A 15,303-nucleotide genomic window follows, 5' to 3' on the forward strand; every position below is an offset into this window, starting at 1 on the left:
TCAAGGAATAAAGAACACCGACTAAAGATGCCGGGGAAAGCCTGTTTTTAAAATGTGAGAAGAGAGGAAGGTATGGCCGTAGTCTTACCGCACCACTAGCCTATATGTCGCAGTCAGGGTTTAAGAGCCACGTTTGAACATGCAGAGGGAACCATTAGAAAAACGTACTTGTCACCGCGAGAGGACGCACTGTCACAATTTAAAAGAGCACACACACCACACGAGCTCCCACTGATAACACACACAGTCGTTTAGACACAAAAGAGAGCAGGCCACAGAACGATGGTGCCCTTGACATAGCAACTAATATTTCAAGATTTGCATTTTTTTTTGTTTACGCAGGCCTATTTATTTTACTAAGCAACCTTAATGAATACAATAATTATTCAGCACGGAATCCATTCCAAAAATCTGTTTGATCTCAAACACATTTAAGTTTCTATTTCAGACGCTGCCATCGTCCTAATTTAAATTCGTTACTTTTTATCCAAATTGCTACTTGATTCATGAACAACGTTTTTTCTTCTTTATGATTCAGGCCTAAATTAATTGAGCTTACACTTTATTCTAAAGTGTCTGTTACGTACTTCAGTCATAACAGTGAATTATGCAATTATATGCAACTAAGTAGGCTACCTGTTGTTAATTAATATTACTCAGTACTTAAACGTATAATTACACTGTAACAAGAACACCTTCAAATAAAGTGTATCCTAAATGTATTTTAAGCTGCGTAAACACATTTGGCGTGTTTGTGTTTTATATATAATGTGTGTTGATTATTTACACGTTCTACTGAAACAATGCTCCATTTTGTATATGAATGGGGAGCAGAATTGGGCGCAGCTTCTGGTCATCTTTCCCTGGCCCACTTTATTCAATTAGTCCATGCTGTTGGGCCCCGCCCCTGCTGATGACACCACAGACCCTCCTTAAGTTGCGTCGCGCCACAGCTGTCTGCGAGCATTGAGCTGACTGGCGCCATCCTGAAAGAATGCCTTCACTGTAAAAAAACACTGAGAGAGCAGTGCATTCAGAGACAGAGGGAGTGAGCACTAAAGAGAGCGAGAGAGATAGAGGGAGGGATGGAAATAGAGTAAAAGGGAAGAGGGTTACTACTGCGCATAAACACAGATTTGATCAAACTTGTGCTCGGTCAGAAGGCAGAAAACTTATCCAGATCGACCCGGCTCGGCCTGAACCGTCAAACTCACTTTGAGAGAAAAACTTGCGGAACTTGACGCGCGTTTGGATGCGTACGCGGACTTATGTCCAACATTAGTATAAATGCATTTGACTTTCACAAGTTAATACGCGTTTATTGAACGGACGGATCCAGTTTATACGAGCTTCTGACAATTTGCCAATGACAGAAAGAACACAAACGAACGGACGGACTTTGTAAAAACAAATTGTCTTGTTCAATTTCAGGTGATCGGAAGTAAAACAACAACAAAAAAAAAAAAGACGAACGAACCTGTGGATTAAACAAAGGAGGAGTTTGGACTTTTTTGAACTTTCGTGTTCTACGTTTCGGTGAGTGTATGAACGCTTGTTAAAAAAAAAACGATGGAAGTAAGTCCGGAGCAGCCCCGTTGGATGACCCACCATCACCCGGTCATTAACGGCCAGCATCCCGAGTCACACCACCCAGGACTGGGACACTCCTACATGGACCCGTCGCAGTATCCCCTCGCGGAAGATGTGGATGTATTGTTTAATATCGACGGACAGAGCAACCACCCGTACTACGGGAACTCGGTTCGGGCTGTGCAGAGGTACCCGCCACCTCACGGTAAGTATATCAGCCCTACATTATTTTACATTATTCCTCTTATCTCCATTCTGACTAAATTAATAATGTGTAATAAGAGAGAAACTGCTCTTAGGATTGTACTGAAAATGCAACTGACATTTTGAACAATGTCAGTGTAGTTTACGTGTGGCTTACCTGAAGTGGTGTGTCACTGGTTTCACATCTTTCTAGTATTCTATGGTTAAATGGCTTTTTATGGTATACAATAATTATATAATATTGGATAATGCAATGCATTCATCTCATTTTAGAAAACCGTTTAATTAAATTTGAATGTGATCAAAAATAAAACGTGAACAAGCAGCGTTATTCGAACACACACACACACACACACATAGCTAGTTGAAAATATATTTATTATGTTGGTAGAACGATGTTGTAATATATTAAAGTAAAACTATTTCTATTAACACTAGTTGGCTGGGATTCAGGTGAGTGATTTGATGATTTAATGACTTAAAAGTCGTTCTCTAAATAATGAAGCGAATTTTTTCCTGTACTAGGTACTTGAATTTTAGTGCGGAAGAACAATTGCTCTAATTTATTGACATGACTTCCTGAGCGGAATGGGGCAAAGCGTGACCTTGTTTCTCTTTTGAATTGCCCCATCTCTAGACATAGCAAAACTTTCAAAATCCGTGCAGCACCAATAGATACTGGTGGGTATCGAAAGTCTTTTGAAAGTGAGAAACTCTCGAGGGCTGTTAATTGCGACCCTTCCCAGCGCCATCGAAAGCAAAACTATTTCTATTAACACTAGTTGGCTGGGATTCAGGTGAGTGATTTGATGATTTAATGACTTAAAAGTCGTTCTCTAAATAATGAAGCGAATTTTTTCCTGTACTAGGTACTTGAATTTTAGTGCGGAAGAACAATTGCTCTAATTTATTGACATGACTTCCTGAGCGGAATGGGGCAAAGCGTGACCTTGTTTCTCTTTTGAATTGCCCCATCTCTAGACATAGCAAAACTTTCAAAATCCGTGCAGCACCAATAGATACTGGTGGGTATCGAAAGTCTTTTGAAAGTGAGAAACTCTCGAGGGCTGTTAATTGCGACCCTTCCCAGCGCCATCGAAATTACTCTCAGAGTAATGTAGGCCTTTACGTGCAGTTTCACAGTTTTACTCATTTCGTCAAGTTGCACTAGTTCTTTCATGCAATAAAAGACCGTTGCTAAAAGGGTTTCAGCGCATAAAATACCAGATATGCGTGAAATACATGTAAAAACGTATCATTCCAAACAAAGTGTAAAAATATCCTGACCGATTTTTTTTGCATGTCATTTGAAATGTATATTTATACGTGTTATTATTATTCACCTTTCTTTAATTCTGTCGTTAATTATACACACATAATTGTGACGTTTAACGACCGTGTTTACAAAACACATCGTGCTTTTTCTAATCGTTGAGATGTCATTTCTTGGCTCCTTAATGTGACAGATCCCACAGCCCCACCTCGTCCTGTCCTAACAGCAGGCTCGTCTTTTGTTTCAGCAGGTACTCAGGTGTGTCGCCCATCATTGCTGCACGGCTCTCTTCCTTGGCTCGATGGAAGTAAACCTATCGGCCCTCACCACAGTACCTCCCCCTGGAACCTTGGGCATTTCCCCAAGACTTCCCTGCATCACAGTTCCCCTGGGCCTCTGTCCGTCTACCCCCCAGCCTCCTCCTCCTCGCTGTCCGCTGGCCACTCCAGCCCACACCTCTTCACCTTTCCCCCCACTCCACCTAAAGATGTGTCCCCTGACCCCGCGATTTCTACGTCAGGCTCGGGCTTATCTGTACGGCAGGAGGACAAAGAGTGCATTAAGTACCAGGTGTCTCTGGCCGAAAGCATGAAGCTGGATTCGGCTCATTGTCGGAGCATGGCCTCTATCGGACCGGGCGCGTCCTCCGCGCACCACCCCATCGCCACTTACCCATCCTATGTGTCCGATTACGGGCCGGGGCTCTTCCCACCAAGTAGCCTGATAGGTGGGTCCTCTTCTAGTTATGGTTCCAAAACGAGACCAAAAACAAGGTCCTGTTCAGGTAGGCGTGCGCTTTACTACCCTTTGATTTTTACTAACATAATCATAGTAAGATCATTCAACAGTAGATTTTCCTCTAAAAAGCTCTATTATTGTGCACTTGCCATTCTTCTCGTTTTCCTCAAAAACAGCCTCCCAGGTTAGCCAATTCCCAGACTATTGATTTGTTCCTGGACTTTTAAAAACATTTTTTTGGTCTATGCCAAGGCTTGGCTATCAGATTTGGGCACAGTCCACCTCCCTTATATGGCTCCACTCCTTAAAATACAAAGGAATATACAATGAATAAAGATATTACAGCAAGATAAGGTTAAATAAAATAAAGCACCATATATTTATATATATAAAAAACTATTCATAATTAAACATATTGGGAATTAATATGATTAATTTGAGCTATTATATAATCCTGTTCGCTTGATTAATTTATGATGCAATAATCTCATTTTTTCTGTTGTGGTATCAGTCTAAATGATCAATCCGCTATAGACTTTTTATTTTACAGAAATTAGAGATTTGTTAACACGCCTGCCTTGCAATATTCCGTTATTATATTCCGCTTTGAAGAATATTATATCTAATGTCGTCAAGATACAAAGCGGAATTAGCTTCCCTGATTTATTAAACGTCGCTCAGCATATGCAGATGAGTCTACACGTTTAAAGCAGAGCGCTAGGGTTTTCCGGATGTAGATGTGTGTGTGTGTGTGTGTGCGTGTGTTTTCTCTCTCATCTCTTGCTCCTCTTGTGCCCCACAGTGCACGGCCCAGTCTCTCGCGCGTTTATATGTTTAAGCTAATCCAATTATTTTCAGACTGCTGCACGAGACAGTTGCATTGTTTACTTTGCGCAGAAACTTTGATAGAGTCCGGATGCGCCGCGGATCGCTCGGAATAACGAACGAGCTGGCGCAATGCACGGCCGACATGCACAGACAGAGTCTTATCCGAACACAAAGAGAAAATGATTTCAAAAGGTCAACCAGCCTTTTAAATGCGATTAGCGAACGGACGATTTTTAAGTCATGGTCTATTCATAACGATTGATTTTATGATAATGAGAGACTATATCTATTCTGCTCTCGCGAAATCGTTTTCACCTGTGTTACTATCTTTTTAAGGTTTTTATTAATTTTTTTTTTATAAATATCATTGCTATTTAATTCGCTTGCTGTTTTATTTGTAATACACAGTTTGCACAATAAGCATAAACTATATCGAAGCACTACCACTAAAGTTCTAGTGTCTAGTGTTTTATTTTGAACCAAAGTTGAATGCTGCGCGATGTTCTAAAGATGCAGCAGAACGCTCTTTTACGCACTTGTGTGTGTCACTGTCTGAGGTGATATGCTCGCGAGCTCTGTGGTTTTTGGGGCAGTAAGCAGAAGCACAAAGAGACTCGTTGCCTCCACACATGAGGGCAGAAATGCTGCCGGGTACAGGGGGCTTGCACGGCGAGCTTGTTTTTCGTCTCAGCGGAGCGACCGGAGGCGTGGGTCACTGAACATGTCAGTCAAACGGAAAGAATGCCAATCAAACGCTACGCTGTTTTAATCACGTAAAGAGAGCGGGTTACACAATGAGTTGATTAGACCGACGCTTTCACTTACTGTTGCTGAATCAATTTAACATGATTTCAGCCTTCGATTCTAAAATCTACTTTAAAACATCATAAATAATTCTTCTTAGTCACATGGTTTAATGAAGCGGGAGGTTGTTTCTTTGGAAATCGAGTCATTTCGCTTTATCCAGCTATATTTGCGATTCCCTCTTCTAATAAATAATGCAGTATTTCCAAGACATCGTTGTTTAGAGCCTATGATACGTTTGTTAAGACCTATCTCTGTGTACATTTCCACAGCATTGCCTATATAACCGCTAAGTTATTTGTAGATCTTATCAGATGATGCCATATTTGACGATTGAAGAGTTAAGCTTAGTGATGTCATATTAGATAATGTTTTTTTTATGTGGTAATGCATTAAGAATACTAAGAATAATAATGTTATTAATGCATTTCATATTCATTATTTCTGATCAATGCGAATCTTTAGCCCGTTTGAATTTGTGATGTTCCTTGTTTTTAGGAATAATTAATTATGTGTGTTTTTTTTTAAATGTGTGCAATATGTCTGTAGTATTAAAACAATTATTAGTAAATATTTTGTTAATATTATGTGTATAATATTGATATGTAGTTATTACTATTTTAACATGTATCAAAGCGACTGGCCACGGGCGTTTAGTATGTTCACTAGTGGCGTGGCCTGTGATGGTTGTGTAGTTGTGTGCATGCAAGTGTGTTTTAATGGTTCTAAAAAATCAGTTGTGCATGCGTGTGTGTGTCTGTGTTCGCAGAGGGTAGAGAATGTGTTAACTGCGGGGCCACCTCGACTCCTCTGTGGCGGAGGGATGGCACCGGTCACTATTTGTGTAACGCCTGCGGACTGTACCACAAGATGAACGGACAGAACCGACCCCTCATCAAGCCCAAGCGGAGGCTGGTATGTTGCTCTATTGCACTGCATTAATGACACTTGTCTCTTTCTCTTTTTCTACCCAGGAAGAAGTGTTAGCTGCAAGAAATTGACTCGCCAAGCGCAGGTGTCATTTCTTTAAGATTAAGCAATAGCAGTTATTATTATTATCATCAATAATGATAATAATGCCATTTTATGTATCAGATTTTATTTGAATTTTCTTCTATTCCCCCCCCCCCCGCTCTAGACAATTTTATTTGATCGCAAAAATATTGCTGACACTGTGTCTACGTGTCAACATAACGAAATTTGTCACGGAGAGACTTCAAAGAGTTGTGAAACGAGCGCTTATCTCAAATGAGTACGCGTGGGAGACGATCAGCTCCAACAGGTCAAATATGTCTGCAGAAATTAGGTTCAATTCTGACAATATGCCATTCATCAGGGGACACTGTTTCACAGGGATTTAATAAATGAGAGAGAGAGAGAGAGAGAGAGAGATACTGTGTTTTTCAATGGCCTGGCAGCACAGAGACACGTCTCTCTTTGGGCTTTGGATAGAGTCGAGGCTCTTGAGGCGCAGAAGAAATAGTCCGAGCGCTGCTATTTTGGCATTGGCCTTCTCTCCCTCTCTAATGTGAAAAGCCGACTTCCCAGGAAAAGACTGGCGGATATCTGAGCTCTGCTGATAAAACTGCTCGAACAACAGCGCTCGCTCGCGCAGTCTAAACATACAGAAGCGAGTCACGACTTCACTAAGCTCAAGTAGTCAAGAAAAAAGAGAAAATAATAGCACGAAGACGAATAAAACGCGAATAAAAAATTACCTGTATAGAACCAACATTGTTCTCTTCGTCTAATGTGTTTGAATTGAATTTATTTGGCAATAAAATGTAGCTGTAGTTTGTAATTTACAAACGAGTCCGATCGGGAAAAAACGGCCAGTCATGAATCATGCTCTTGATTATCAATTTGGCTTCAAACGGAATTAAACGACACAGTTAAGAATCATTTGTCATTTCAGTACGTACCGTCAACATTTCTGTATTAATCCAGAACGCAGCATGAATTTTCTTTCGGCATATTTCAAAATATGTTGCTGATCCCTACAAATTCATTGCATTTCTTTTGAGTTTTCCCTTGTTTCCCAATGTCTTTTTTACTTATTGTTTTTTATTTACTTTTTACTTATTATTTATATTTGTTTTCAATTATATTTATATTTGATTATGTGAGTAACTGCTTATAATTAATAATTCTAACTGCTTTTAATCAATGCATGCTAATTTAGAGCAAGGTATTTTAGCGCAGCATATTGATGTGAATAAAGATTGCTAATATCTATCTGAAGGTTGATGTTTAAACGTGGATCCATTTCATGCAGAGCCGCTGTTTCTCCATCATTTAATGGGAATATGTCATCAGCTTTAATGGGCACTATTTAAACCAGTGCTTTCATGTCCTCTGTAAAATATTTAGGTTTGAGATGGCATGTGTGCAAGGCACTATTTTTACCCTAGAGTTTAAGGCACCAGTGTTATGGAGATCTCTTTTCCTCTGACATATTTCTGCATTGCTCAAAACCATTTGCAGCTTCGGGAAACAGGAGGGTTGGGGGCCATTAACACTGTAGGAATGCAATCATCATCTTAAGTTATTATATTATGAGTGTAATAACCGTGGTTCTTTCTCTGTGTGTGTATGTCCATCAGTCTGCTGCCAGACGAGCGGGGACCTCATGCGCAAACTGTCAAACGACCACGACGACACTGTGGCGGAGAAATGCGAACGGCGATCCCGTCTGCAATGCCTGCGGCCTCTATTACAAATTACACAATGTAAGCTCCATAGCTGTCTTACACTTATCTAGTAAGATATTTTCTATCTTCTCTTTGCATGATGGCAGCGTTCATGCCATTTCTTTCATTTTCTTTCTTTCTTTCTTTCTTTCTTTCTTTCTTTCACAACATTCACAACAAGGTTCATGCATTGACTACTCAAAAATGTCTATGGATTTTTGTTTAGTGACCATTATAATAATCAATCACACCAGCTGTCTTAATTTTTATTTTTCTATCAAAAACAGTTCAGATTTGTTGCATATTCCAAAGCCTGTCCAACTGGCCCTACTATAGTAGTTAGTATTGTGATTTTCGCACCCCAGGGCCAACTTAACCCAATCTGCGAACCTGAAATGTTTTAACGTTCCCCAATGGTCTCTCAAGCCGTTAGAGTCAATTACATGCAGGGATTCGTCTTGTTCTTCCTCATGTTATTATTTATTTTTATGGCTATTATGCTAGAGTTAAACTGCTAGTACTGTTGTACTATTGAATTACACTTCAGTTGGTGGTATTTCTATGTTAAACATATGCTGGGGAACATTTTCATTCTACCTAATCAGCTCTGGCATCCTGTATCATCACACTTTGAGGCCCCATGCTCCTGTTACATTCCCCTACTAGTCACGCAAGCGCACACTTTTAAATCATTTTGCCATGTTGGTTTTTCGTAAGAACTCTCGAAAAAAAAATCCCCTGACCTAGGTTATCAGGGAAACAAATAACATTATTATCGTTTGAAACAACCAAGAGTTTGGATAATTGGAAAATTAGTTTGTTTTGGTACATCCTATTTTCTGTTAAGGTCGGCCTGCTTTGAATCAAATTCCAGATTTTGCACGCTAAATTAAGCTGAGCTCTCTCTGGAGGGTTCTTCACTAACTCACATGTTGGCATTATCACAACCACTTCCATCTCTCGTTGAGCTGACAGGGATTTGTCAGAAGAACTTGAGTTGTGATTGTATTTGTATGTCTGTCAGTCTAAGGTTAGACTTCTGACCTGTTTTCTTCTCAATTCCTTTGTGGTCATTTCAAACCCCCCAAAAGCATAACTGAATAACGTTTCTAACGAGTGTTTCTAATAGCCGACGGATATAAGCATGTGTTTTCTGTGATGCCCAATGGAGATATTTTAAATGAACAGTTTTGCTTTGGGGTGGGAGGTCACACACACACACACACACACACACACTGGCACATTCACTCACATTTGCACTAGTGGCTGGCCAATATGGGTTTTCCGATAACTGACGTCAATGCAGATATCTAGAGAACAGTTTTTGCAGATATGTTTTTTATATAATCCAATTTGATGTTAACAAATAAGAAAATTGTTACAAATGTAGAAAATACTTAAATGAAATGACTAAATTACTCAAAATTACAAATTTGCACAACCACAATTTTGGGTAGAAGTAGAGAGTGCATTGTTTATTAAAGTCTTAAAATAATATCAAACGCCTGTAAATGAATACGTCTTAGTATCTCTTAATAGCTCTTGAACAAAGCATCTAGAGTGTTTTAAGACAGAGAGGGAGAAAGAGACGGTCCACTTATAGGGTGAAAGTGGCAGGCTTTGGCAGACGGATGTGGCAGTTCCACTGCGCTTGAGCCCGGCTGGCCAGAGTCTGGGGTTTCTCTCTTTGGAAAGACCATGCCTGGTGTCAGGGTTCCAGAGGCTAAATCCAGCCTAGTCCTGATATGACCCGACACAAACACTCGTACATACAGACACGCTTGCTCAAACAAAGAAATGGACATATTGGCGATATAGTGTAGCTCTATTACACATGCTAGTACTCGAGTATTGCTATGAGTGTGTGAAGTGAGTGTCATTGTTTAACCAAATCCTAATCCTAAAAACTGTGACTTAAAAGGGTGTCAGCTTACAATATGCCTGTAAGGAGGAGAAATCATAAATGAGATCTGTTTAATATCTCAACTGTTTCTCCAAGACGGCAATTACAGAGATTAGATTTAAAAAAAGGTATTTTGCTTAAAGGAACAAGTCAACTAAAAATATTGTCAGTCCAGTTTCTTTTATGGACCACAAATAAATATATTTTGATTCACAATGAAAGTCAATGGGGTCTAAAACTATTGTATAGACATTTTTAAAAAATGTCTTCTTTTGTGTTTGAAGAAAGAAAGTCATACAGTTTTGGAATGGCATGAGTAAAATGAATCCCTTTAGGCTTCTCAGATGGTTTTTCTTAGAAAAACATCTCGCAGGGTCTCAAATGTGCTCTGATCTACTAAACTCTGCAAAATAGTCCGACATTTCATTATGAACTCTCATTATGAATTGTCTCCTTTGTGTGTATTTTTATTACTCATAATGATTTTTAGGAGAAACATCTGAGATTAAGTTAATACTTAAAAGAAACATAACTGATTTTAGGTCTCCTGCAATATGAGGGACCGATCTCAAAGCAATAAAGTTTCCTCTGGATGTGTTATTCAATGAAAAATGAAGACATTTTTCCATTATGCTCCTGTCTTATGTAAGCACGATGGTCCCGTGGCCATTATTAACGTCTGCCGCTTCTCTCCTCGCAGATCAACCGACCACTCACCATGAAGAAAGAGGGCATCCAGACCCGGAACAGGAAGATGTCCAGCAAGTCCAAGAAGAGCAAAAAGTGCCATGACAGCATGGATGATTTCTCCAAAAGCTTGATGGAAAAGAACAGTTCTTTCAGCCCGGCCGCTCTGTCGCGTCACATGGCCTCGTTCCCTCCCTTCTCGCACTCTGGCCACATGTTGACCACGCCCACCCCCATGCACCCCTCCTCCAGCTTGCCCTTCGTCCCTCACCACCCTTCCAGTATGGTGACGGCGATGGGCTAGAGCGCCCTTCTACCTCCGACCGCCCAATCTCCCGACGGTGGATGTCTCAAAGCACCGTTAACCTTGAAGCCTGTCACCCGCCGCTACCCTCCGACCTTGAACCAGCTCTCTCACATGCTCCGTCTGAGCTACAAGCTCCCCCCAAGACCCCTTCTCCAGTATGCCCCGCTTAAACCCCTCGAACCCTATATAATGAGGGAGAGACAGTGAGAATGAAAGAGAAAAGACAATGACTTTCTTCATCTCCCCTCCAATCATGAAGCCCCGCACTGATGTCAACCTTCATTTGTGTACAAAGGCCATCTTTCCTGTGGGCATCAAGGCACAAACATTACGAGACTTTAAACAAACCTCCTCTAATTCCCCAACCTGCACCTTTTCTTCTTCTACGCATCTCCTCTTCTTTGCCCCTGTGAGACATGAGGAATCGAGCTGTGAATGACAACAGGAGATGAACTCTGCATATATTTGTAAAAAATTGTCTGAAATACATTTAATGAAGACTTTTTAAAGTGCAAAACGAAAAAAGGCGAGGTCAGGAAATGCCCGTGGGCAGCTAATGATAAGAAGGGTACGACTCAAACCTGGAAGATGGAACGGCGTGGCGACGCAGCCACAATTTCTATCCCAGAAAAGTAAGAGACGAGATGTAGGGAGAAGAAAAGTAGAAAGGAAATGGTGTGTAATGCATTAAAACTTGTAGTCAGGTCTGTCTCGCAGACTTCCAGCTACTCTTCTGGATGTGTTATAGGTCTTGGGCAATTGGTTTGTGTTCATACATACACACAAACACACACGCACACACACACACACGCACACACACACTCACGTATACACCTGAAAGACTTCTTTGGGCCCAGGTTATATGCATTGTGAAAAAAGTTCCTGTATTTGTTATTTGTATGTATAATTCAGAGTACCAAAAATACGAAAGAAACAAAGATGTAGAATTATTTCTTTATGTAATGCAGACTGAATGGTTGTACAAATTTAATAATCACTAGTGTAAAAAAAGACTTGCTTTTTGTTAATTTTTTTTCCCTCTTTAAAAATAATAAACTAGTTTAATCTCTGTTGACATCATACGAGGACGCAACGGTGGAAGCTTTTGTGAGTGTTTGCGTACAACTTTTTTGTGTGAATGCGAGAGTGAGTTTTTGTGGGTATATGTGACTGTGTATGTGTGATATCTGACACATGGCTTTCGCTAGCCACAAGGACACCTCTAGATTTACCCAGAATGCTGTTGGCCACATACCAACAGGAAGCCTAGAAATAAACAGACATGTTGTGAGGGACTCTACACAGCCTCAAACTCCTCACGCTACCAATGTGAGTTTGACATTCCATCAACACTGCTGTTAGCATGCTAGTCACATGAGACATGTTTTTTGAACATGTTAGGACACAAATAAGAGTATTGGCAGTCAGGAGATTGAAAGTCAGCCTTCTGTCCAAATTATGTTGAAAGCAAAATCGGTTTATGTTTTGAAGACACAGAAGGTTAAAATACCTTGGAACAGCAGCAGTTTATAATAACAAGTTTGATCCATGAATAATCAAAGATGTAATACATCATTTCAAATTTGTGAATTTCAATGAAAAAGCAAACTGTACTGTAGGAATGAGGCAATCCAGTGATGAATTTGGCAATGAAATCTATTTGAATTTTAGTTTTAGAGTTAAAAACATCTACTAAAAGAGCAGAGTGTGAAGAAGAAAAAAAAGTCAACAGAAACATAGCCTTATGGGTAGACTATTGTAAAAGGTACCACAGCAGAAAATACCCTCGGCCTGTGGCTGCTAATACACAGTAAATGTAGAAAAGAAACAAATAAGTCTGCAAAAAAGTGGTTCAACGTTTCTGTGGTGCGATTAGTCTTAAGTTGGCATCTCAAGGGTAAGTTTACACTGCAATTTGGCTCTTGACAAAGTTTTGGACGTTACATGTTTTACAAACCAAAAACCGAAACGGAATAATCCAACATACTACAAAATTGAAAATAAATACATTTCGCAATTTGGGGCCAGACTGTAGGCCAAAATCTGGTCTGCAAAATCAGTAAGAGACAACGCAAGAACATTAAAAATGTTCAAAAGCAGTCGTTACACATGCAGGAAATCTTTTTTTTTCCAGCTGACTTTGATCAGTGGTTCATTGTGGGTTTGCAGGGTCATTGCTTACTGTTCCATTGTAGCTAGCCATGGTCTTCACTCCATTAGTTTTTATGGGTCGTAAGAAAGGACCTGCCCTGAGGGCTTTTGTTTGATTATAAAGCGTTCAATTTGTAGAAGAACTGTTAACTTAAAGATTATATGTAATATGAACAATACATATGTTTGATAGCATAACATGGGAAATCTATTAAAGATAGAGTACTAAGTTCAAAGAAACATTCATCATTAACCGAGGCTAATACTTATTACGCATTACTCGCATGATGGCAAAAACATTTCATCAGGGTTAAGATTTCCAATCCTGCAGGTGAACGTAGAAAACAAACACAAAGGTTTGTTTTATATTAGCATCATGCTAAATTGAACACAGAGCGGTTGTCACCCAACACTGCATGATTCATTTGCATGTTTCTTTTTCTTAACAAAGTGAATATAGAGGAGCTGTTTTGTTTTTAGTTGCTGTTGTGGTTTCATACATTTGCATGCAGCTTGTGCTGATGGCACATTAGCATGCTAAGAAACTTTCTCTGCGAAGTCTTAAAAAAGAGGAACTGACCCCAGACCACAGGGACGCTAAGGACCCACACTTACACATATAGTAGAGAGCAGATGAAAACGTATTTACACACTCACGTACACTTAACTACAAAACGACTACTTTTGTACTACTTACAAAACGAAACTTTCCACTCCTACAGTGTATGAAAAACAATTAGCTTTTCTTTTAGCGTAAAACACTTGCATTCGGTTTTGCAAATATGAACGTGTTGGAATGTCTCGCTGCCCTTTGCTGCCCTTTACTGCTCATTACTGTTGTAATGGCTATAATGAACCAAACATGAAAATGCAGATAGAGAGAGAGAGAGAGAGTGAAAGAGAGAACAAGAAGTTAGAGCTTCTAGGAGTTTGAGAGTGCAATGTCTGAGGCAACACTTTTTGCATGTTAAATCATCAGGTCTTATCAAAAATCATATCGTAATCTCATTTTGCTAGCTTCCGCTTTGACTACACCACACGGCCGTCATCGCATCAGTTTACTGGACTGACTTTAGCTGTTCTATTCACCAATATAACTCTTTTTCTATATTTAAATCACGTCTCTTATACTTATGGCATTTTGTGCATTAACACTGTAATCTGTAACTGTAACTCAATATGGAATATGGGTGATCTTGAATGAGCTATATGCTAATTACTATTAAGCAGATATTTAAACTGTCCCTAAAGAAAGATCAAACATTTTTGGTCCAAATACACATCCTTTAAGGTATGTTCCATTAGTTTTAAGTGCTGTCAATTAAACTTACGTCACGTTAACATGCATACTACAGGATCCCCAGTGGACAAAACATCATGACACTGCAGAAAAAGCAAGCACACATTTGGGTTTTTTTTTTACATGAAGCTTACAGTGTATGAAAAACAATTAGCTTTTCTTTTAGCGTAAAACACTTGCATTCGGTTTTGCAAATATGAACGTGTTGGAATGTCTCGCTGCCCTTTGCTGCCCTTTACTGCTCATTACTGTTGTAATGGCTATAATGAACCAAACATGAAAATGCAGATAGAGAGAGAGAGAGAGAGTGAAAGAGAGAACAAGAAGTTAGAGCTTCTAGGAGTTTGAGAGTGCAATGTCTGAGGCAACACTTTTTGCATGTTAAATCATCAGGTCTTATCAAAAATCATATCGTAATCTCATTTTGCTAGCTTCCGCTTTGACTACACCACACGGCCGTCATCGCATCAGTTTACTGGACTGACTTTAGCTGTTCTATTCACCAATATAACTCTTTTTCTATATTTAAATCACGTCTCTTATACTTATGGCATTTTGTGCATTAACACTGTAATCTGTAACTGTAACTCAATATGGAATATGGGTGATCTTGAATGAGCTATATGCTAATTACTATTAAGCAGATATTTAAACTGTCCCTAAAGAAAGATCAAACATTTTTGGTCCAAATACACATCCTTTAAGGTATGTTCCATTAGTTTTAAGTGCTGTCAATTAAACTTACGTCACGTTAACATGCAAACTACAGGATCCCCAGTGGACAAAACATCATGACACTGCAGAAAAAGCAAGCACACATTTGGTTTT

The 15,303-nt window shown here is 39.6% G+C and overlaps 1 protein-coding gene across 6 annotated transcripts in view; it reads left to right on the top strand.

Moving 5' to 3' along the window:
* Positions 1–12,101, top strand: part of LOC107597028 (transcription factor GATA-3) — a 16,369-nt gene extending 4,268 nt beyond the window's left edge. Inside the window, exons 2-6 of one of the 6 annotated variants that reach the window (XM_016287930.1) lie at positions 1,432–1,795; positions 3,315–3,851; positions 6,207–6,352; positions 8,041–8,166; positions 10,731–12,101. In XM_016287930.1, coding sequence (XP_016143416.1) covers positions 1,570–1,795; positions 3,315–3,851; positions 6,207–6,352; positions 8,041–8,166; positions 10,731–11,021 — 1,326 coding nt within the window. In that variant the 5' untranslated portion in view covers positions 1,432–1,569 and the 3' untranslated portion in view covers positions 11,022–12,101. Of the gene's footprint in view, positions 1–976; positions 1,796–3,314; positions 3,852–6,206; positions 6,353–6,411; positions 6,453–8,040; positions 8,167–10,730 lie in introns of those variants that run through there. The other 5 variants (XM_016287928.1, XM_016287933.1, XM_016287932.1 and 2 more) reach the window with 5 other exon arrangements.
* The last annotated feature ends 3,202 nt before the right edge of the window (positions 12,102–15,303 follow it).

Source organism: Sinocyclocheilus grahami, unplaced genomic scaffold (genome assembly GCF_001515645.1).
Source record: "Sinocyclocheilus grahami isolate Dianchi unplaced genomic scaffold, SAMN03320097.WGS_v1.1 scaffold226.1, whole genome shotgun sequence".
NCBI classification, from domain to species: domain Eukaryota; kingdom Metazoa; phylum Chordata; class Actinopteri; order Cypriniformes; family Cyprinidae; genus Sinocyclocheilus; species Sinocyclocheilus grahami.